Raw genomic sequence first — 22970 nt, forward strand, 5'->3', positions numbered from 1 at the left:
AAACAGCAGCGTTCCAACTATTATATTTCACATAAAACACAATGCAGAGCAGAATTCTGTTAGCTGGAATTGGTCTGGCTTTGTTAGATGATCACAGGAACATGAATTGCCTATCACCTTTGTCTGCTGCTATTTCTTTCTGTTGCAAATTCTGTGCTGGTCAAGCACATCTTCAGCAACTTGTACTTTTCTTGTTGTGGTGAGGCAAGGGCACTCTGGTGATAACATTCCAGGTGTATCTTGGCTTCCACGTGAAGAAGCAAACAGTTGTAGAGAAGTTGCATTTGCACTTCTCTAAAGAACATATGTGCTCTTTGTTTACTAGCTCCTGTAACAGCGTAGTAGACATCATCCTTTTTCTTACAAGCTAATGAACTCGTAATGCTATGTTGTATGTCGTTTTTACATAGTGTCATGTAGATAGTGGGTCATTAGAGTTTCCCCCACCCATCACTGAATCTTCATTTTGGTATTAAATATAAATGTTCACAGAATGGGATTAACCTTTTTCTTTCTATGTAGATGTTAATGGGCAGTAAGAATAATTTCTAGTGTATGTTTTGATTGTGTATGGTCATGATAGTTTTCACATTGGTTTTTATTAATTCATAGAAGATTATTTATCAATATGAAAAGAGATACATCACAAGATAATACTTAAATGATAGTCTCTTTCCACCAGCTATCAGAAAGATCAACAGATTAATTCTTAAGAAATATCTGGATTACGTTTAGCTATTCTTTAAATTTTAGTGTTTCTGCAGTTTTCCTCTTTTTGTTCTAATGGTAGAAGCACCCACTCTGTAAACATAATGATTTTTTAAAACTATTTGTTTCATTTTCATGGAATCAATTTTGTTTGAGCTTTTTTTTTTGTCTAGGACTTGTAAAGCTGCTTGTATTTAAGTAAAAAAGTGTGTGTATGAAGATACTAAAACCCCTGCAACAATAAAGAAAACCAAATTCCTTGAATACTAGTTAGTGCCTATTTTTTACCCGTCCTTAAACCGGAGACTTGCTGGATTTCTCCTTTAAAATGATGGGGATTCCACAACATCTCTAGACAGTCTGTTTGGTTGTTTACACAGAGACCTTTTTTAGACTGAATTGCTATTGCCAGATGAAGTGCTGACCCTTCCTTTCTAAAACTTTTCTCTTGCTGGGATCCAGGTTCTCTTGTGTACATCTTGTTCTGTGTATATGGTGCACAGTAAACCCCCCCATGATTGTAATTGAATAGTGCCTGGTAGACCATAATGATTTCTCCTGTGCATGTAACACTTGCTGTATTATATCTCAGGAGAAAAAGAAAGCTTGGACTCATGGTCAGTTTTCTGTCTGGTATCTCTTTGAGATGCTTTTCATCATAACAGAATGACTAGTTAATCCCTATTTCAGATAGATTTGCTTATTTATTTCAAAAGTTTGGGGATATTCTGTTTGTGTTAGTGAATTTTATGTTATTCCTTTTGGAGCACTTATTGCTACAATCAATTTTTAATTAAATCCTCAAAAGCACTTATAACTGCTTCTAACTGCAGACTATACTGCTGTTGTCATTTATCATCAAAGTCAATGAAAATATTGCATAGAAGCAAACTGGAAACCAATCTGAAATGCTCATTCATTCTGAATAGAGCAGTGTTGGTGATATAGTAGGGAAGCTGATTTTCAAAGAATTAAAATATTAAATCTCTTTAATTAATACAGAAAAATAAATGGCATGAGAAAGAGAAAATAGTGACTTCGGCAGAAGAGCTATATGAAGCCAATCAAATGGAATAAAAATCCAGTTTGATGTAGACTTTTCAAATGTTAGAAGAAACAGCGTTGTGATCTGGATTGTTCTCTAAGATACATCCAAGATCAGTAAATGAAATACTACACTCAATGTTCAGTAAACATTCACAGAGCCCACCAGCTGTTTAGGATAAAGGAGCTGTTAGCATGAAAGGTTAAGGGACCTGGTGGTGTTTGTGATTTTGTTTTGGTTTTAATGCCCTCTTCAAATTTTAACCATGACAAGTCAGGAGTGATCCCACTTCCTACTACCTTTTATTTTTCTCCCCCAAACAGCTATATTTAAGGTTATGTTTCCATAGTAAGGATAGATGGAAAAAAGCGAGCAACTGAAAACGTTGTCAAAATTATATTAAGTAGTATGAAATACATGAAAGGGAACACTGATGAGCATGGGCCTTGTAAAACTGAAGCAATTTTTCTAATGTATATACTGTTTGTACTAAAGGAAACAAACATACAAGTAATTTCTTCAATACAGACTTTTAGCCACTTGACAAATATTTTCCATTTTATTTGTGCTATAATCACCATGATTACATGTGCCAATTGTATGAATCTGTGTAGCAACTGAAGCACTTTTATTCATCAAATAACAAATAACAAACACCTTTAACAAAGGTCAGCACAGTTCTACTTAGCATTAGCTTTTATTTCAATTTTGGGCAACCAGTGAAGGGAGGAAAAATGGGCCTATGAAGAAACAAACATTTTTTATTAACATGTTGTTTGTGTTTACAATTCATTTCAGTGGCAAAACAGTAAATACAGGAACAGCATGTTAATGGTCTTTTAAATGTAGTTTAAATCACAAGGGACTTTAATTTTTATTTCTAAATAAGTGTTTCTACTTTTGTTTTTAGACAGAGCTAAATTTCATTCTCACAGGATTTAGATTCACTTTGATACCTGCCTAGTGCCTTGGTAAACTCAAAAGGAATTGCAAATAGCAGCATTGAAAATCAAGAAGGTAAAAAATTTCAACTGGGAAATACTTTTAAAAGATCAAGGGCAGGGGTGTTCTAAATTCCTTGAACTAGCTCTTTTTGGGTTTTCATTCTCTAAGGAGTCCTAAGGGTTGTAGAAAGGAATAGATTTTCAGGGCTACTTTTATTTGGAGAAATACTGAGTTTCAAGCAATAACCAAGAAATGTTGTGCTTTCCAGCTTCTCAGCTACAGAGGGACTATCGCTTCAGCCAAATGGTCAGAGGAAGTGAGTTAACGTTTTCCATCAGAATGTCAGCTTCCTCTACAGCAAATATCACTTGTCAAAAGCATATTTTTTCATTTTTCGCAATCAAATAGGAAACACTTTGTTCAAATGCATTTGTATTTCTCTTTCTCTTTGCTGGCTGTTGAAAGGATTAATGGTTTTCTACGGATAGAGGCAAGGCAGTGGTGGTAGGACATTCTGATTTTTTGATTATTGCTGTTAAAATGAATTCCTCATTGGGTTTGGGCAATTTACTTCAACCTCTTTTGATGCATCATTTGATCTATGAGCTGGAGAAAGCAGCAGTAGTTATTATTTCATGTGGCAGAAAGACAAAAATGTGAACCTTTCAAAGATAATACTGTTTGGGATTATTTTTTTAGTGCTTTAGAACAGGTATCAATAAATCAGCATAACTGTAGTATGGGTGTCTAATAATATCTCGTTCTGATTCTTTCTGCCCTGATTAAAATTCTGTCCTCCTCTTAACCTGAAATTTTTTGTTTAATTCTCTTTGAGAGAAAATTGCTTGATTAAGGAGCATCCTTCTAGTGAACAGATGCATTTTCCAGATAAGTCCTCGGTATCTTCTTAGAGTTCCTTTTGTCTTTCTGGTGCTCAAGGAAAATCAATTATCACCTAATGTGGCTGCCAAAGTAAAATGCAACTTTCATCTCTATGTACAATTCGTAATTCTTCTAGACTAGGATAGAATATTTCCATGGGAATGGACCCACTTTTATCACCTTGTCCAACTGCCTGAGCAGCTTAGGGCTGACCGAAAGTTCAAGTGTGTTGCAAAGAGCATTGTCCAAATGCCTCTTAGATGCTGGGTGCCCACCTCTCTAGGAAGCCTGTTCCAGTGTTTGACCACACCCTTAGTAAAGAAATGCTTCCTGATGTCCAGCCTGACTTTCCCTGGTGCTGCTTATGTTTTAGGGTAGGCAGTCCTTTTTGTTAGACTGGTATGGCTGGAAGTGGTTAGCCAGTTCTTCAGGTTGGAGGCAGAGATGGAATTGTCCTGGGTGGTGCTGGCTTTTGCTTTTGTATTGCCCAGCTGCTGGCGGCTTGTTGCTCTCTCTGTGCTTCTCTGGAACTCCTCACCATCTATTTAACCAGGCCTGTACTCTGTGTGCTTGTTTGTGAGCATGTTGTTGGAGACAGTGTCAAAAGCCAGTCACAGTAAATCACATCCATTATTCCACCTTCTTCTGCCAAGCAAGTCAGTGTTTTGTAGAAGCACAACTTACCCATCATAAATCCATGCTGACTGCACTTGATGACCACCTTATCCTTCAGATGTTTGAAAATACTTTCTGGGCTAACTTGCTGTAATATCTTCCAAGGATTGAGGTGAGGTAGAGCAGCCTGTAGCTCCCTAAATCCTTCTTCTTGTGCCTAAGATAGCAGTGTTGTTTTCTTTTTCTTTTCTTTTCTTTTTTTTTTTTTTCCCCCACGGTCCTTTTAGCAGCAATGAAGTTTATGAAGGAATAATGTGGGGAAAATCACTTTATTAATCTTTGTCAGAAATATGTTTCTATGTTTGAAGGAAAGCTTACTTATTCTTTGGATTTTTTTTCCATTTTTCTGCAACTTAATTCTTCTATCAAGTAAAATGAAAGAGTATCTTGCAAATTTACCAAGTGTGTATTTCATGTACTCAACTTGTGTATACCGTGAGTTAAGAAAGCCTGGTGAAAACAGGTATCCTAGAATGTAATTTCATTTAAAGCAAAGTATAGGAAGCTGCTGTAGGAGGCTTACCTGAGCTCTTCTGTTGTAGAAGAGTGCTTGCTGGTTCTTGGCTTCACTATTCAAAACGTGAGCTAAATCTAGTGAGATGTACATAATGGAGCTGTAATTCGGGTGTATGGTTGCTAAATTAAAGAGCAGTATTGCCGTGCTGCTAAAGGCTAAAGATAGGAACTGATACAACAATGCTCCTGTAACATGTAGGTCTTCTGCGAAGTTACTCTTTTTTTGTTCCCCGTGAATGTGTCTAATTGCAGGATTGATTGGAGTTGCACCTTCACAAAAAGGGAAAATTGACTCCTGCTGAGAGTAGGTGGGGGTTTTGGTTTTTTATCAACAAACCATCTGCTTCTGTGTATACTGAACACATGTTGAATGTTTTCTTGAAAATAATGTGACAATTGAGGCAATAAACAAGTCCTACTTCCATCTAATTCTGATAACACACTCAATCCATCTGCAAGTTTGATCTGATACCATCACTGACAGAATTAAAAGTCGTTCTACTTTTAATCCTCCCTGGTTTATTTTTATTTCAGGCAAACTATGATCTTACATGACAAGAATGCTTTTGTTTTAGCCATGGATTTAAAGGCGGGGGGAGGGGGACGTGAGGTGGCTTCTGTTTATCTTTTTGTTTTTCTCATTACCTCAGCTGTAACAACAGGAGCACTGTTGTAAAGATCAGCTGTGTTTTTGCTCAGGTAACTAGAACAGTTATAATTGGATAAAAATACAACTTTATAGGGTTTTTTTGTATGTAAATATCCCCTATGCTAAGACTTTGAGTCAGTGAATGAAAGAAATTCCCCTTATTTTTAAGCTGTATCACTCTGCTAATGTGAGTCTTTATTGTCTGGCACTGGCTGACATTATTTATCTGTTATACTATACCTATTGTAAATGATTATATTTTATATTTTAGGTGTAAAAATATCTAGGGGGAGATTAAGTGGTTCAAGAAGTAACGCTCTAATGGATGACAGAGACTTTCCACCAAATGATCTGCAAATAGACTCAAAGGACAGTCTTCCTGCTAACTACAGGGTGGAAAGTTTGGCATCTCATTTGATTCCTTCAGCTGATGAAAATGAAAATCAACTTGACAGTGATGGGAATGAAGTTCTGACCAGTAGTAGCATTGCTATGGGACGACAGGATAAAGGTGAACAGGATAACATCAATAATAATGAGAATATGGACAGTGGAGACTGGATCCCAAGCTGCAAGGAAAGTGAGACTGAGAGAAGATCTGTAAATGTCCATATGGACCCTCAGCTGGAGGAAAAGCCTGTCACAGAAAAACAGCCAGGTGGGAAAAGAAGTCCAAGAAGCAAAAGAAGCTCCAATAAAAAATCTAAAGGTACTTCATTTAATATTCTTTTGTTCTGTTTATTTCAGAAGTAACACTGTAGTTTAAATTTGTGAGCTAATAAGAAATTAGGTGTTGTACTAATTATTTTTAGCATTTCATCAAAGGTTTGGTGGGTTTTGGTTTGTTTTACCTTTTTTTTCCCCAGAACTCCTACTAGTCTTCAATCAGATTCAACTCTCCGTGTTTTCACCTTCTGTATTTTAAACAGTGGCTGTGTAGCAAATGTGACACACCAAGTAAACAGGAGTAGAGGGAGGTACACAGTGTCAGTATGGAAACTGGGCTGGTGTCCAAATCAGAATGGACAGAAATTCTGGCATTACGGTTTTGCTCCTTTGAACATCATGGTTGAGTGCAACATTTTGGTGTCCTGATCCCATGTCAACATTTGAAATCTGGCTAGGAGAACCAAATAGTTTGATCTTTCCCTACTGTTGTAAAATTTACATACATTTTTCAAAGCTTACCAGATAGGCCTAGGTTGTGTGTTTTGGGTAGCAAACTGTTTAAAAATGTGTTCCTACCAATTTTTGATTTTTCTTTAGATATTTTGGATGTGAATTGGATAAGGCAAATGTAATGTTTATTGCATGTTCTTGTTTGAAATTCTTCTTCCCTTTTTGAAGGAGTGGGATTTAGTGTAACAGAATGTGTTATGTTAGGTTTTTGCCATACATTCTAAAGCTTATGTGTCATAGTGCTGTATATATTAATTAAAATCAGTATGTTTCATCCACAGGTTTCTTTGAAAGAACAGCTGATTCATGTATGCTTTTTTCTATGCATTTTAAATGAAATAATTTTCAAATATCATTTTTCTCCTAAATGGCAAGTATTTTGTGACCTAATTGGAAAACTGGTTTTAAGGGATTATAGACAAGGTAAAGACAGGAAAGGAAAGAAGCCTTGCATTCCATATCTTGTACAGATAGGCAAAATCTGAAAAGAAAAATTATATTTTTTAGTAGAGAAAAGAGCATTCTGAAATCTGTTATTACAGGGAGAGTGATTTCTCAATAACTTTCTCCAGCTCTTATTACGTAGGTTTATTTCAACTGTAGATTTAAGTTTTATTAACAGAATAAAATAATTAAAATAAGATTGGCAGAAGTAATGGAGAACCAGTCATCTGTATGGTGGGAATAACAAAAACCAAGTTGATGAAAAGTTATACATTCATGTTGACATAGGTATCTGAAGCACAGTAAGAGGAAGAAAAGGAAAAAACTCACCTAAACACTAGAAGTTAAACTTGGCTCAAATTCTTTCTCCATTACTTTGTATTCCTGTTGAATGAACTCATGCAGAAATACTGGAAAATTAGCTGTCCACAGTAGATTGAAGCTTTAAGACAAAATTTAGAATCCTGAAAATATAGAGGATTTCATGGATAAACCTGGCAATGTAGAAAACCATACAAGAGAATATCCTGTCTGAAAAACTCTTTGTTGAATTCTTAGGAATAAACTCTTGTTACTTTATTAGTAAAGAACCCTGATTGTTAGAGAGGAAGTTTAATTCAAAATTAAACTTCCTCAAAATTAAGTTCAAAATATGAAATTAAATTATATCTCCCATTGTTTATGGCCTAATATACATTTAGTAATTTTTTCGATACTCTCACGTGATGTTTCTTCTGTTTTCACAAAATGCAGTTGACTGTGTCAATTTCTTGATGTTGCAAGTGTCTTTATTTTAGTGGCAATTTTCCATTTAATTTCCAGCACCAGCTATTTTAAATGATCCCTGAATATCTCATTACACCCTCTACATAAAGGTCCAAACTAGCTTTCTCCTCCTTATACCAACTCAGAGTTAAAGGAGAGAATAATCAAATAGATGGGAAGATTCCTGAGTGGGTGACAGTGGGAGCACCACACAAGCAAGCTGGAATATCAAACTAAATACTCTCATGGCATGTATTGTTGCAATTTTTATAAAATATATTTTCAACTGTTGAGAAATCGTGGATGAGGTACTTTGACTCATAACGAAGGAAGAGATTTATGAATATTTTTCTCTATAGGCACACTTGCTATGATTGCTGCTGCCATTCTAAAAAAGATGACATTTGACTTCAAAAGCACGTTGTTCGTATTCCTCTTCTTGCTAGTGACTAAAACTAAAGCAATTTATGTAGAAAATTACATTTTAGTCATCTTTGTCTACTTGTGACTTGCCTCAGCAGGATATTGGTGATCATTAAAGAAGCCAGTCTATTTCTCTCAACATGTTTATACTTTAAAAGAAAGAACAGGTACTCGTACTTGCAATGTGTCTGAAACCCTCTAAATAGTTGTTTGTGAAGAATAAAGAGTCATAAGTTGGATTATTATCTGTTTGTATATGCTTGGGATCTGCTGAAGCTAAAATTATCCTAACTTCTCCTCTCAGTAGACTGGAATGCAAGTTTAGCAGTCACTGTACCTGGCTGAAGATCCTTCTGGTTCAATATTCTCCCCCTGACAGGGGACAACAGGGCATTTGTAGGTGAGGGTACAAGGACAAGGTGAACGTGCAGTGATTTGTTTGCATGTTCTGCTCCCCATCTGCAGCAATCTCACACTTCCCCCAGGTGGAAATTGACAGACTGTAATACTTTAGAGTGAATTTATCACCTGACTTACAGTTGCTTTTTGCATCCATGTCAGTGTCCTGGAGTAGCAGTTCCAGGATTTAATCTATTTATTGTTTGAAGAAGCACCTCCTTTTAGCCCTCTTGATGCTGTAGGAAACTGAGAGGGGATGGACAAGTCTATAGCCCCAGATCCCAATTTTTCTTGTATTCTTTTTGCATTCTCATCATAATTTTGAATGTACTATGATTATATCTGGTTAGGGAGGACTGGTGACCAAAGAATACATGTACATTTTAACTGAAGTATTTAAACTTTGGTGATTATTCATAATGTTATTCCTTGTAAAGAGTTGTACTAACTTTAGTGTGGTAGAGATAGTGATTCATCAAGTTTAATCTGTTCCGATACATTTTTGTAAAAATGGACTTCAGATTATCCATATTTTCTGAAAATAAGTTCATCTTTTTTCAAAAGGTCAGTCCTGGCATAACTTAATATTGTCAAATCATTATATGATTCCTTAACATGGTAACCTGCACTCAGTCTTTTTTCCCCAAGTTAAATTCTGCAACATATGCTTTTTCTGTAAATTATTCCACTTATTTTTTATAGCAGCTTGAACGTGGAGGAAGGAAGGAAGTGTTTGGGATGGAATTGGTGTTGAGGGAAATAAACTATATTAATATAAGATAGTCAAATTACATGATAATTCGAGTAATGTTATTTAATTTAGGATTGTATACCAAACCAAACTAAACAAGATTTTGACCTTGCTCACTTGAAGTTGTATCTTTACCAAAATTTTATCTCAAAATCTCTGCTCTTAAAAATGAATAGTTTTTAAATACTTGCTGGTCTTTTTTTCTTTTTTCTTCAGTAGTTCTTGAATGAATCAGTCTGAAATAGCTTTCTGTATTGGGTACCAAAGAATGTTTAAAAAAAGAAATTGCCATATGTTTTCTGTACTAGAAACTTCTGTTACTGGTGACTTAAGATAGTGCTACTGAATATGAAAATTCAATTTATATAAAAAATCAGAAGGCAACATCCGTAATGTTATTTTGATAGCAAATCACTCATACTTGCACCTTGGATTCATCCTCAGGTGGGTAGCAAAGAGCATCTTAATTTCATATACACTCAGTACTGAAAAAGAGAAAAACCTGAGGCATACTGAAAAATGAGGGGTTTTATTCAGAAAGTGTGTCAGCATTTCATCTCTTCTAGGCAAATATGGGGCTGCTTCTGTGAGCTGTTGGGGAAATTGAGAGAAAGTTTGCTTCTCTCCATGTCTTAGGAAACATTGGCACACCCAACTGGGCGTAGAAGGGGTCATTGAAACATTTGTGAGTCTGGCAGAGCAAAAACTTGAACCTGGCTCTTTGCCACTGACCTGCTGAGTGCTCTGGCCACTGACTGATGTCTTCTGTGCTTTTTTGCACACATTCTCATAAAGGATTTGGTTCCGTTCTGGGGTGGAGTAAATATCAGTGCTTTATAAAGTGAAAAAAATTAATCCTTCCTTATTAAAAAAACAGAAATACATGTAAGATACCTGATCTATCTGCTTTGGACAGTAAGATTGATTGATTCCTGGAAAAAGTAGAGTGCTGTTTTCAAGCATGGGGGAAAAATAAATAGTGATCCTAGCCCATCACATCTTTATGGTGAAATAGCATTACTAAGTGTTACAACAAAAATTCTTTGTTGTAGTGCTACTAAGGCACAGATATTGTCTTGTGTTGAAAATCAAACAAGTTAGAATTAACCCACATAACTGTGAAGCCTCACTTTCAAAATCAGGGAAGAAATTTTAGGGCAAGATTTGAGTGACAGCTCAACCATATGTACAAATAATAATGCAGTTTATGAACTGTGTTAGCAACGGTATCATGAAAACAATAAAATTAAGGTTTTTCATGAGAGTTGCTGTTGAGCATGTTGCAGTCAATGTTCATGTTCTGATATGACAGGTGATCATTAACTGCTAGTAAAGTGCAGCTTGAAGTTTGGTTTCTTTGTTTTTCTGAGAGAAAAGCTTTGCCAGAACACGAGGACCCTCTTTTCTGGTTTCATGATAATGTGCTAAACAGGAAGCTGTATTTTTAAAGACAGCCTTAATTCCATCTCTAGAAGTGTTTCCTGGCTTGTATCTTGCATCCAGTTGTGTCTCTTGTTGCTTTTGGCCCACAGGAAACCCAAATAAATACCGGAAGAACAGACATGTGCATTCATTTTGAAAAAGCAGTGTTAAGTTACACCCATATTTTTTCTGGCAGTAAGCCCTGTGAAAATAACCACCCACAGAGATTATTAGTAGTCCTCACTTGGATAGTTTACTAAATAAAGAGTTTAAATAATCAAAAATAAAATGGTGAAGCATTCCATGGACAAGCTAGTGCCTTTCTTAGGTCCTAAATCTTAAACCTGAATCATTGTTATTGGGTTTCAGAGGCAATGAAAGCAAAGGGGTCTGAAACAGATTGCCCAAGCTGAGGACACAAAGATACTTGAAATAATAGCCTCAGCTGTCCATCTTTCAAAGGATAACTTGATTTCAGAAAATGTTGATTGGGGAACATTACTCATCATAATTTGAGTTTATCAAAAGTTTATTGTGCACATTTCTATGGCCAAATTCTCTAAATTGTTTTAAACAATTGTAGCAATCTTTTAAAGGATAGTCTTATGCAAGTGTGTGAAATTCAATGTTTTATGGAGAATTAAAAAGGAGTTTATTAACTGTTGGAATGAGCTGTAGTCTTCTGATTGCTCCTAAGACTGTGTTTTATAGGAAGCTGTAATTTATTGCTCTCTGATCTTTGTGAGACACTGATCCAGTCAGTTATATGGGTAGTTGATTTCTCTCACTGCTGCTGTCACTACTACTACTCTACACTTCTTTGTTAATCTCATTTAACATTTTCTCATAACTATCATCTTCATGATCAAAATACATAAGTTTTGCATTTGTAACAATAAAATGTAGGATTTGCATCCAGAAAGTGGTTTTTTTTCCTGTGATATTCTTGTACTGTTATGCTTTACATTATTTTTCATATGTCCACCTGAATGCCTAATTTTTTTTGACTTCTATAAAGCTGGAGACAGGCAACAGTTAGCTGCCTGGAAATGTACCATGGAGAACCTGGTTTTCTGTCTAGCAAGAAGTTCTGGGATCTAAATTCAGTTTATACTTCCTTGTGTCATTGTTGCCAACACAGATCAGCACCACTGCCTCTTTCCCTGGACACTCAAAGGACTATCCAGCTCTGTAGGGGGTTCTTCCTTCTCACTCAGCAGGAAAATCCCCTTAGACATCTCTCTCCTATAACAGAATCCCACACTGGCATCACCTGCTTCTTTCTATCCTTTAAAGATCCTGCAGTCACTGTGAGGAGCCACTCTTTCACCATATAAAATACAGGAATCAATTTGATTGTCCTTCCTCCCTTGACTGTCCATCCCCAGGACACCTCCTTGTCTGAGGTCCTTGGCAGGAGCCAAAGAGACAAACTGAAAACCTCAGTCGTGCTGCCCTCACCTACCTGCTATTTGCCCTTTTTGAGCAAAACTGCATTCTAAGCACTTCTAGGTCATCCTGGTCTCTTATTAGTAACTCTGTATAACACTTTCTAAGTGTTTTGATTATTTTTTTCCCATAAGTGAAAGGAGAGTCCCATTTAGGAGTGTACAAATGTATCTGATCTATGTTACTGTGTTGTGTGGGGTAGGTGAGCTGACAGTGAGCCAGACCTGTCACAATTGATTTTTGCAAGGCCAGCATTTAGTTTATCAGCAATGTTGTTTAACATACTAGGTTTTTATTCATAACATTCATAGTGAAATTTCCTAAAAAAGCAACTTGATGTATTTTTTTTGAATCCTAAACTAAGTACTTGTCTTTTTTTAAGGCATTTCTACAGTGGGAGCCACAACGATCCAGGAGGAAAATACTCTGAATGCAGATACAGATTTTGTGCAGGCTGAAAGTGCTGTTGAAGCAAAGGAAAACTTTCATCCAAAAGACCAAAAGCAAACATTGCAGTCTCTTTTCTCTTTGCTCCGTGAAGAGGTTGAGCAGATGGATTCAAAGATACTGCCCCTGTGTCTCCATCAGGTACTTTCTGATTTTGGGGTGCTGCACCCAATTTTACTTTTATTTGAGACCTTTTTTCATTAGGAAAAATATGCATAAATGCAATTTATACCAATACTCATATCTAGACAGGATACTTTGATGCATAACAGATGGTCAAGGCAAATATCTCTTCTAAGATCTTCTAATATTTCTTAAATTATAAATTGCCTTGTTAGTATATTCTGTAGTTAAAGGAAACTCCTAAGGATGGGTTTCTAAATCCCCAAATGGTGAAGTTAGTTTGGCAGAAAGATTTAGCATAATCACTTTTTAATCTACCTTGAATAAGGTTTATAACACACTGGAATAGTTACAGGACAGCAGCTACCTAAATAAAATTTTAAGTCTGGAATTGTTTTTACTGCTGTAGACATCTTTCTAGCATGAATTTTAAGCATGAATATTAAGATTCAAGATTTTCTTGGTGTATACCTTTATATTAGCACAGTTGCCACACCTGCAAGACCAAAGGGAAAACTGTGGTTTGAAAAGCAATCTTTCTTACAAAGTGGCCAGTGTGTTGGGTTTTTTTTTTTCTGTAGGTTATAATGCAGAACAAATACTTGGATAGAACTTGATGCAGTATTAATGTACAGTTGTTGTTTAGTTTTGTCAGACTAAGAGCAGGCTAGAAGACCTTTTGCTTGGCTGTGATGTCTGATATGGGCCATATTATACCTGTCTGATTTGACTTAGCTGCATTGTCTTTATTTTGGAAGACATTTTGAATTTCTAAACTGCAATGACATTCCTGCATTCTTCTTCTTTTATACAAAAAAGCAATTATATGGGAGAAAGACGTTTCTCTTTATGATTGCACACTATAGATAATCTACATTTGACATAGAATTTTAAATTATTTTTCCTCATCCGTGCTTGAGCGAAGATACTTGATACTGTTCCTTAACTTATGGGAAGCTTTGCTTTAGGATTAACAATTTGCTTTTAGCCTCATCAAATTTGGTGATTTTTCATGAGTCAGTACAAAAGTCATTTTTGGAAAACAAGGTAGGGCAAAAACTTAAAATGCTTTACAAACATCAGGGGAATCAATTGCACAAAAATCTGTTGCTTTTTAGATGAGGAAGCCAAACCCTAAGGGCAAGAACCTTTTGAAAGTCATACAGGATCTGTGACAGAACTGAGAACAAAATCTGCATATTCAGATTGAAATATGTATTCAAACACTATCTCTTTTTTCCTAAAAATTCTCAAGCATTTTGAATGGAGTGTTTGAAAGAAAGCTGAAGGAACTCACAAGGCTCCTAACCTGTTTTTTTAATAGAGGATGGGAGGGGGGAAGATCTTAAGTTTAGCATTCCTGTAAAGTGAGTCTGTTGAGAAATTTTTCCCTTTCTAGTGAATTAACCTGTCATCTTCAGACTTTTTTTTTTCCAGATTTCTAATACAGCCTGACAGTAACATTAAACCAAGTCTATCAAATACTCTGCTATGACATTATTTTTTTATTCTCTATGACAAAATTAATTGTAAAATTAAGAGCTGTGTCAGGTGTCCATGGTGTTTGTGTTGAATATTTAAAGACTATTGGATAATAGCGATTGTTCTAAGAGTCACCTTCTGATTAAAATAGGATGTAATTTTTTTTCCTGTGTTGAATGGGATTAATTTGATTTGTTTAGGACTTTTTAAAGAATCTAAGTGGTATTTTTATATAAAACATGGGTAGAGCTTTTACAGCACCAAAAGTTCTTAGGAAGCTATTGTGGACAGCAGACAAAATATGCAGATAAAGAACATTAGAAGTCACTGACCCATTCTCTTTTGAAGGTACTGGACTCAGAATGGTCTAGTGGTTAGCAGTAAGGCTGAGAGTCAGGAAATACAATTTGTAATCCTCTTCAAGCTGCTGTCTTTCTTGAGCTATCATCTTCAGACTTCTACAAAAATGCTTATTTAAGCCCTCCATATCATGACTACTTAAATTGATATGTCCCAAAGATCTTGAGAATTTTTGAGCACTCCCACAGAAGTCATTGGGGAGTCATCTGTGAGGTGCCTCAATCTGCATGTCCTGGTATCAGCATCCTGCAGTCCTGGAGCCTTTTGCAAGCTCTGCCCTTGCCTCACCATGCATGGCACATAGGAAGGCTGCCAAAATTTGCTGTCCCCAAGGACTGATTAGTTGCTGCTTATAAAGGTCACTGCTAGTGTAGAGCTCTGTGGAATACTTCTGAGGTTATATTTTTTGTATTTCATCACATTTACAAACAAAGATGTCAGTATTCCTCAAATTTTTAGGAAAGCCTGCACAGTTTTGTAACAAGCACAAATAAGTTATTGTTGCAATTCTCAAATATTTTTTGTTTACAGGAAGACAAAAGACTCTTCTCATCAGTCAGGAAACCTCTATCTGTGTTTTAAAACATTGCAATGTAATACTCAGGAGAGCACAGCAATGATCTTAATTTGATCAAACATAAGGAAACATTGGTCAGGCACAGAATTCAAACTTTTGAACTGGTATCAGTAAAAATAGTACTTCTATTGTAGGTAATTTTAAAGCTTTCTATTAAGATAAGTAAAAATGTTTCTGAAATAATTTTTATGGTTGCAGGAACATGAAACCCTACTAAGGTTTTTTGGTTTTGTGGAATTCTGTAAATTACACAAAATCAAATCTTAATATTTGATTGAGAGGACTTAGTATTTCTGTGATCTTTGATACTCTTTTAAAACCTTTTTCCTAGAATAGGAATATATGTATTTTGTCAGAACATTCATATATTACCCAAACTAACAGGAGCCTGCAAGCCAGATGTTTAAATTTATGATAAAAAGTTTATATTACATCCTTGCCACTGTCATGAGAATTACAGATTTTTTTTTCACTTTTGCAGATAGCTGAGACCTATTTTCAAGAGGAAGAATGTATCCTTTTACTTGCAGAAATCGTTGCACAGTATTAAAATAATGTGATATGATAAAACATAAAAGTCCAATGCTTTGTTGTTAACTCACATCTTGTGGGTCAGGGTTAGAAAGAAGTGAACAACCATAATTCACCAATGAGTGAATACACAATATGCTAGCAAATCCTCCTTAATCAACTGGGATGTGAGTTAAGGGATAAATTCACTTCCAACAGCTGATGCAATCATTAGTAGCTGGACATGAGCAAGGAAGTAAGAGAACATTTTCAAATAATTTTTGTTTTTATAAGATTACTTCTATTCTAAATATTAGTAACTGGGAAAATGTCCATTTTAGAGATAGGGTATGTATTATATCAAATAGTGTACTTACAGTAATGATAAAATTGTCACAAGAGTTGATTAGAATGTGTCTAGATTGGAATAAAAATAGCAAACACCTGGAGCTGAGATCAGCAACCTGCAAACAATAGCAAAATGGTGTTTGACAAATGCTAATCAGTCAAAATAATACCAAAGTAGTTTGAAAAACAGTTGTAGGAAAATATGGGTACTTTCTTCTGGGAACAGTTTAATAGTCCAGTTTATTTTGATTTGTTCCTAGATAATGCAAGTAAGTTTGGTCAAAAATTGTAATAGTTGAACTGCTGATAATTATTCTGATACATTTCAGTAATTGTGTGATAGAGTAATAATATTAAACCTCAAAGTTAAGTCAGAATTTTATGAATGGTGGACTGGGATTTCCTCTTTGCTTCAAAGGGAAAGCGATCAGATTATAAAAAGAAGATGCGGTGATAAGCCCTTAAGGCATATGGGATTCACTAAGATGCATAATCTATTACAGAATTTTTGCATACAGATTATTTCTTTTTTGTGTGATTTGTACAAACAAAATGCAGCAATAGGCAATTGTTTAGCAGGCTAAGTAACAAGGCATAATAAACCTAGATAAATTATGTTAGCCTGTAGATAAAACCAGAGAGCTAACTGTTGCAATGTTATAAAAGCAACATATAAAATAAAATACCCATCACAGTTTTAGAGGACTGTATTTTTGTTTTGTTTCTCCTAATTCAAAAGTGTCCATTAGAAAATGTGAATTCCACAGTGCAAATGAAAGGCATGGAAAAATTCTGTAGTAAATTATGATGCAGGAGGGATACAGTAAATTTAAAATATAAATGGCATGGTAGAAACAGTTCCTCTTTTGTTGGAGTTGCTTTAATTGAAAGGCATTCTATTTAAAGCTGATCAAAGGAAATATTTTTTAATGCAATGTACACCTGATGTGTGGAATTCAACACCACTATATAATACATATTTATGAAGGATATCTCCACTGTACCTCCAGCCATCAGTTTCCTGAGGTTAATAAAGAACTTACTTGATCATGTTGCACTGTATTAATTATCCATGACATTTTAATTCATCCAGTGTGGAATCTCATATTAAAAATAATTCAGGGTTTGTTGCTGTGATCCTCTAAGGCTCTCTCTGTGATCTGTAATTCTGTTTCTAATAACAGATTTCCTGAAGACAGGAAATATTCTTTCCATTAATATGGTTGTTCATAAGCCATGCTATTGCATGAGGCTAACCAGAATAACTACTGGTTGTGTTTTTGTAATAATTACTCCAGTGTTTTAATTAGCATGAATAATGGAAAGTGGGTTTTCTGTATTGCTAAGAACCTCATTCACTTCTATCCTCATTGTATTGTAGAATTGCATTTCAAATAGCTGGTAAAACAGCTTCAAGCACCACAACTAACAACTCAGGCTTAGTGGAGCTAGATTATCCTGACTATTGTAAAATATGTGACTTCACATATTTTATACCTTTGTGGATATATTGATAACCCTAAGCATGGGGAATAGGTTCTTCGTATAGAAGAAAAATGAGCAGAATCTTCAGGAAAACCAAAGGTAAACTCAGCAGTCCAACAGTGTAGTATAATGGTTGAAAAGGGGGGCAGGTATTTTTCAAAAGTTGAAGTTGGATCACTGTGTTAATACTGTCTCCAGCTGGTCAGCAGAAAGGAGTCATATTTTCAGTTAGTCATGGTTTTTGGCATGTATTTGTATTTCTTGCGAGATACGTGCTGGTATTTGTGTCATTGTTTTGCTTTTCATTTCCCAGAGATTTCTTTTTTTTGGTAAAGTTATCAGCATAGTAACATTTCAGTAATTTCTTTTCAAGAAAAATCTTCTGTTGTGCTTCAGGCAAATGAGAAGAAGTAACTGCTGAAAAGAATAGGATTTTAATTTTTGAATGTTTCTCAACTTATTTTACTTCTTGCCTGCTGTTTTCATGTCTGCTTTTTTTTCTTCCTTGCACAGAAATCAGGATGCTAGCCATTATTCATTTTGATTCACTTATTTCAAATTACAAGTGTGTAATTACTTCCCTTTCAAACATGATGCCAATTATGAGTAAGTCATACCATGTCCACATATGTGTGCATTTGCCTTTAACCTCCCATTCAGATGAGAAGGCCATGAAGTTCATTCAGCTTGAACGACTTTATCATGAGCAGCTGCTTGCAAATCTTTCTTCCATACAGGAACAGTGGGGTGAGTACCAGATAAACTAATATAGAAGAAGAAAGACTTTAGTTTGTATTTCTAAATAATACATTTCCGGGATAAAAAAGTTGCCTAGCAAAAGCAGCATTTATGTAAGAATTTCTCTGAGCTTGTTACAAGAAGAGTATTCACGCTTCAGAATTTTTTGAACACATTTAATTATAAATGTGGCAATTGTTTGTAATTCTTTATTCTGTTAATCAAGATTTTGATCCACAGTTATTTCAACCCTCATTTTTGGGTTAGGATTGGTGAGTGTGATGTGATGAAAATAAAGTGTCTTCTGAAAGAATAGGATGGTGTTCTACATAGTCTGAAACGAGACTGTAGAACATCCATGGAAAAGTTGTCAATATTTCTCCATTAATTAGTTTCACCTGTTTGTTTTATGTTAAGCTACTTTTATATTATCTTGAGTAAAAATTATTTTGATTTAATGTAGAAAGAAAATGGAAAACAGCAGTTCCCAGTCCAGTTACAACACTGAGGAATTCAGATAAAGAGCTGAGTGGCCAAGAACTGGAGAAGCTTACTAGAGTTTGCTCTTCACATCAACAGTAAGTATAAGAAAGTATTACTCCTCAAACTAATATGTTATTGCAGGTGTTGTCTCCTTGCCATTATGGGTGTTCTAAAATAATCAGTGTAAAAATAAAAGTTGCATCACTGACTTGAATTTGGTTATAAAATGGTGGTTCCTCCTGATACGTAACTAATATTTTTACCACCAGTTTTCACATTGTTTTAATTTAGTTTGAGGAATGCCTGAAGACTAAATCTGAACTTGTTTTAGCAAATCAGCAGTTTTCCAGAACTGGAGTTTTGATTTTACTATTTCAACCAAAGGAAAAACTGAATAGTGTTAATTTAGGAAGAGAGAGACTGTAGAACTAATAATGGTATTCATGTTTAATACCTATTGGTTTAATCATTGTTTCAAAATGCACGTGTACAGCATCTCCCACTTCGGCCCCCATGCCTACCTTATAGGATTTCATTCCCAAGTTTCCACATTTTAGGACAATTCCTTAATGCTTAAAGTAGTTCTTGTCACCTTCTATTAATGTTATATTGGTTGCATTTACATGAAGCAGTGATTCTGTACTTTCGTAGCATGACAGTGTTCTGAACAGTGAAATCTCAGTTGGTAGCTGCTTTGCCTGATCCATCAGCCTCCTGAATCAGTGTATCACAGTACAACAAGCTTGTGCCCAGGGTGCTTTTCTGGGCAGTAACACATATGGAATTGTACCCATCAGGTAGGAGGAGGAGATCTGTTCCTTTATGGATGAATGTCCTACTGTCCAGACATTGATTTTAATGCACAGATGGAAAAAATCATACAAGCTGCCACTGATAAATGATCAGCCAACAGCAGTAAGGAAACCAACTACATTCAAAGGCTGTGACAGGCGAGGTGCTCTCAATGAGAGGGGGAGAGAGAACTTTCTCTAGTACTTTTGCATTGGCTTAGTCAATCTGGATATAACAAAAGCCAAAATGCTCCTGTTGCTCATAAGAGTATTGATTTGGTTATCAATTTTTTTTCTTCTGGGTGATGGTACCAAAGCTTGAAAACACCCTGGCTGATTGCCAGAATCCATGCAGGGATTTTTCAGGTGTACTCTGAACGCCTTTGGGAGGGAGGCCCTGGGAAGGCATCCCTGCATCCCCACAGGAAGAGGGGCAGGGTGGCACTGGAGCTGCAGGTTTGCAGCCACAGTGCTGCTGCTGCTGAGAGGCTGCACTGAGCTTTCATCACCTGCACACGACCTGGGAGCCCACAGAGGGGCTGAGACTCAGGTCTGCTGCGATTTATGTGCTGCAATGAGCAGCACCTCCCTGGTGTCACCTGGGTTGTCACCTCGTTGAGAATAACTCTGCTTTCTCCTTCATTTCAGTTTTGAAATGTCATTCCCTGTTCTGAGAAAGCCTGCAGTTTGATAAAAATCATTGTGTTCATTTGCCATGATCAGTGCTCTGGATGTAATACTATTATTCTTTCAAACTCTCAAGGCAAAAGCCTATTTGCTTTTATTGTTTCATATAGAGGTTTTTTCCTAAGCTTTAAACTCATTTTACTTTTTAATTGAAATAACACTTTAATTTTTAATGAATAGCGTGCAGATCTTGGAAAATGTGAGCATTCTGCTTTTTTAATTGAAACTAATGTAAATTTTTCTCATACTCAAGTTTTACAGCTACATACTGGACATGTTTGCTCTTTAAAGCTAGTTTTGAGTGTCCTTTATTTGAATTTTAAATGGTACAATTTAAAAGGCAATGTAACTTTGTGAAGTTTTTGTTACAGAATAGGAACATCAGTACTCTTCCCTTGTCTCTCCAAATTTTTTTCAGTAGCTTTAAATAAAATGCTCCACATTTTAGCTTCATTGCTGTATGAAAGACTGCAGGACAGATTGTGTGTGATAAATCACATTGTGCATGAATCTGTATCCAGCTGGCAGAGTCCACACTGACTGTGAGCAGCGTTGATTCACCTGTGAATCTCAATGGAGTCAGTGGGAGCTGCTGTACCTTACACAACCCAGAAAATGTCCCAGTCTGTGGAGAGGGAAATAGGTTTTTGGGGAGGGCATTTCATTCTTCCATCTCTTTTGTAGTGATCCCTATTTTAAATAGTAGTAGACATCAAGTTCTTATATGATTTTTAAAGTTGGTAGAGTTTATTCTGAGCATAACCTTTTACAGGAATGTACATTGCTTGATATGTTGCAGTAAATTTCCTCTGACTGCTTTCTCAGTTAGGTGGAACAATTTTAGGGCTAATTGGTCTTCTGATTATATTCATGCAAGTACAGATCTGAAAGTATGCTAGCAGGCTGACACTTTCAGTGGAGGAAATGTTCTGTGCTAATTTTAGAGCAGAGCAAAGGTTTCTAAGACTTCACTTATATTTATCATGAAGAATGTTGCTACTAGGTTATTTAATTTATTCTTTTTTTCTTTATTGCTGCAGGCCACAGGCATCCAAAAGTAAGGTAAGCATCTGTTTATTGAATTCTGCTGTGTCAAAAATTGCTAAGAAATATATTTTAAATATTAGATAAAATCTTTCAAGTTGAGAAGCTTTTTGAAGTTTGAATGTCTCAAAAAGCCACAGCATTCCTGTTTAATTCCAAAAATTACAGGTAATACTATCATATTTTACAGCTAGTAGCTGCAGAAAATACATGGGAAAGCAGTTGTTTACCTCAGATAATGGAATCCAGAACTTTAAAGGAAAGAGAAGCTACTGCTTTTAAATCAGGTATGTGTGTATGAATGTACATGTGCATACATTTGTTTTAAATATTACACTGTAATGGTATATTCCTATAAATATAATTACGCTATTTCATTTGAAGCTGCAGCATTTGTTGGATCTCAACAGAGGCACAAATGGATGATTTTTTTTTTTCTCAGCACAATGGATAAATAATACAATTTTAATTAGTCATTGATATTCATAATTGTAAAGTAATTCTAGCCTCCATCAAAAAAAAGTCTTAAATGTGCATGCATTTCTGGTAGCTTATGTAAGCGGCAAAATTGTATAAAACTAGAGATAAGATGCATAATTTGTATCTATACAAATATATACTAGATAATCAACCTGATAACAGACATTCTGAGGTGTGGCAATGGAGTGTAGTTAACAATATTAGTAACTATTGTAAGTTACATGCAGTGTACTGATTTGGAGATGCATTTTTCTGAAGCAACACAGAAAATGATGAAACCTTTGGGGGGTCTTGAAGAGAAAAATATTCAGTTAATTGTTTTCAGTACATACTTTTATGTCATTTTCAGCCTCATTTTCCTTTTTTTGCCTTGGGGCAGTAGCTGTTTTGTTTGAATCTTTGGGTTCTTATGAAACATTTACAAATTAATGAATTGTTAAAATGGAGACAGAGTGAGAGAGAATATTAGTAGACAACCAGACTGTGCTTTATCTCTCTCTCTCTGAGCAAAAAGTTTCTGTAATTTTGCCATATTCCAGTTGCCAAAATTGGCTTAAGCTCAGTACCTTCCCTCAAAACCAGCTAGAATTCTTCAGAAGATGAGAACTGGCCTAAGTGATCCTAAGAGGTCCCTTTCAACCTAAACTGTCCTACAAGTGTGTATCAGCCAGGATGTCCAGGAGAATCAGAAATTAATGAAGATACAGAGTCACAGTTCCCCACATGTGTGGATCCTCCTTATCTCCATGCTCTCTTACCATGACCCCTATACTGCCTTTTCTCCACTTCTGTTTTGTAACCCAGCTAAACATAAAGCATTAGAATGATGAAACAAACATGTTCTACAGCTCAGAAAGTAGATCAAAAGAACACAGGTGCTTTTTATTTTTGGATGGTTGGAAATTCCCATGGAAAAAAAAAAACCAGTCAATTACAATTTTTCCTCTGATTTTATTCCAAGTGGAAACAACCTTTCTGGAGAGCAGAATTTCTGAACATTTGAATGTTCTGAATTCAGGAGCATTTGTTTCAATGTTGAAACACTCTAGTACAACATCTTAACGTAATGTTGTAATGGATATTTTCATGCCTTTCTCTTAATGTAAACCTTGTCAAAATATCATCCAAATCTTTGGGTTCCTGTGGAATGTTGGTAAATTGAT

At 35.6% G+C, this 22970-nt stretch overlaps 1 protein-coding gene across 2 annotated transcripts in view; it reads left to right on the forward strand.

Moving 5' to 3' along the window:
• Positions 1 to 22970, forward strand: part of CNST (consortin, connexin sorting protein) — a 46911-nt gene that overhangs the window by 8047 nt on the left and 15894 nt on the right. For both annotated transcript variants that reach the window (XM_058021273.1, XM_058021274.1), the window contains 7 exons: positions 5692 to 6129; positions 12635 to 12840; positions 15723 to 15753; positions 18245 to 18331; positions 18786 to 18900; positions 21324 to 21345; positions 21518 to 21614. In XM_058021273.1, coding sequence (XP_057877256.1) covers positions 5692 to 6129; positions 12635 to 12840; positions 15723 to 15753; positions 18245 to 18331; positions 18786 to 18900; positions 21324 to 21345; positions 21518 to 21614 — 996 coding nt within the window. The remainder of the gene's footprint in view (positions 1 to 5691; positions 6130 to 12634; positions 12841 to 15722; positions 15754 to 18244; positions 18332 to 18785; positions 18901 to 21323; positions 21346 to 21517; positions 21615 to 22970) is intronic.

The sequence above is a fragment of the Melospiza georgiana genome, chromosome 3, assembly GCF_028018845.1.
Source record: "Melospiza georgiana isolate bMelGeo1 chromosome 3, bMelGeo1.pri, whole genome shotgun sequence".
NCBI classification, from domain to species: Eukaryota; Metazoa; Chordata; class Aves; order Passeriformes; family Passerellidae; genus Melospiza; species Melospiza georgiana.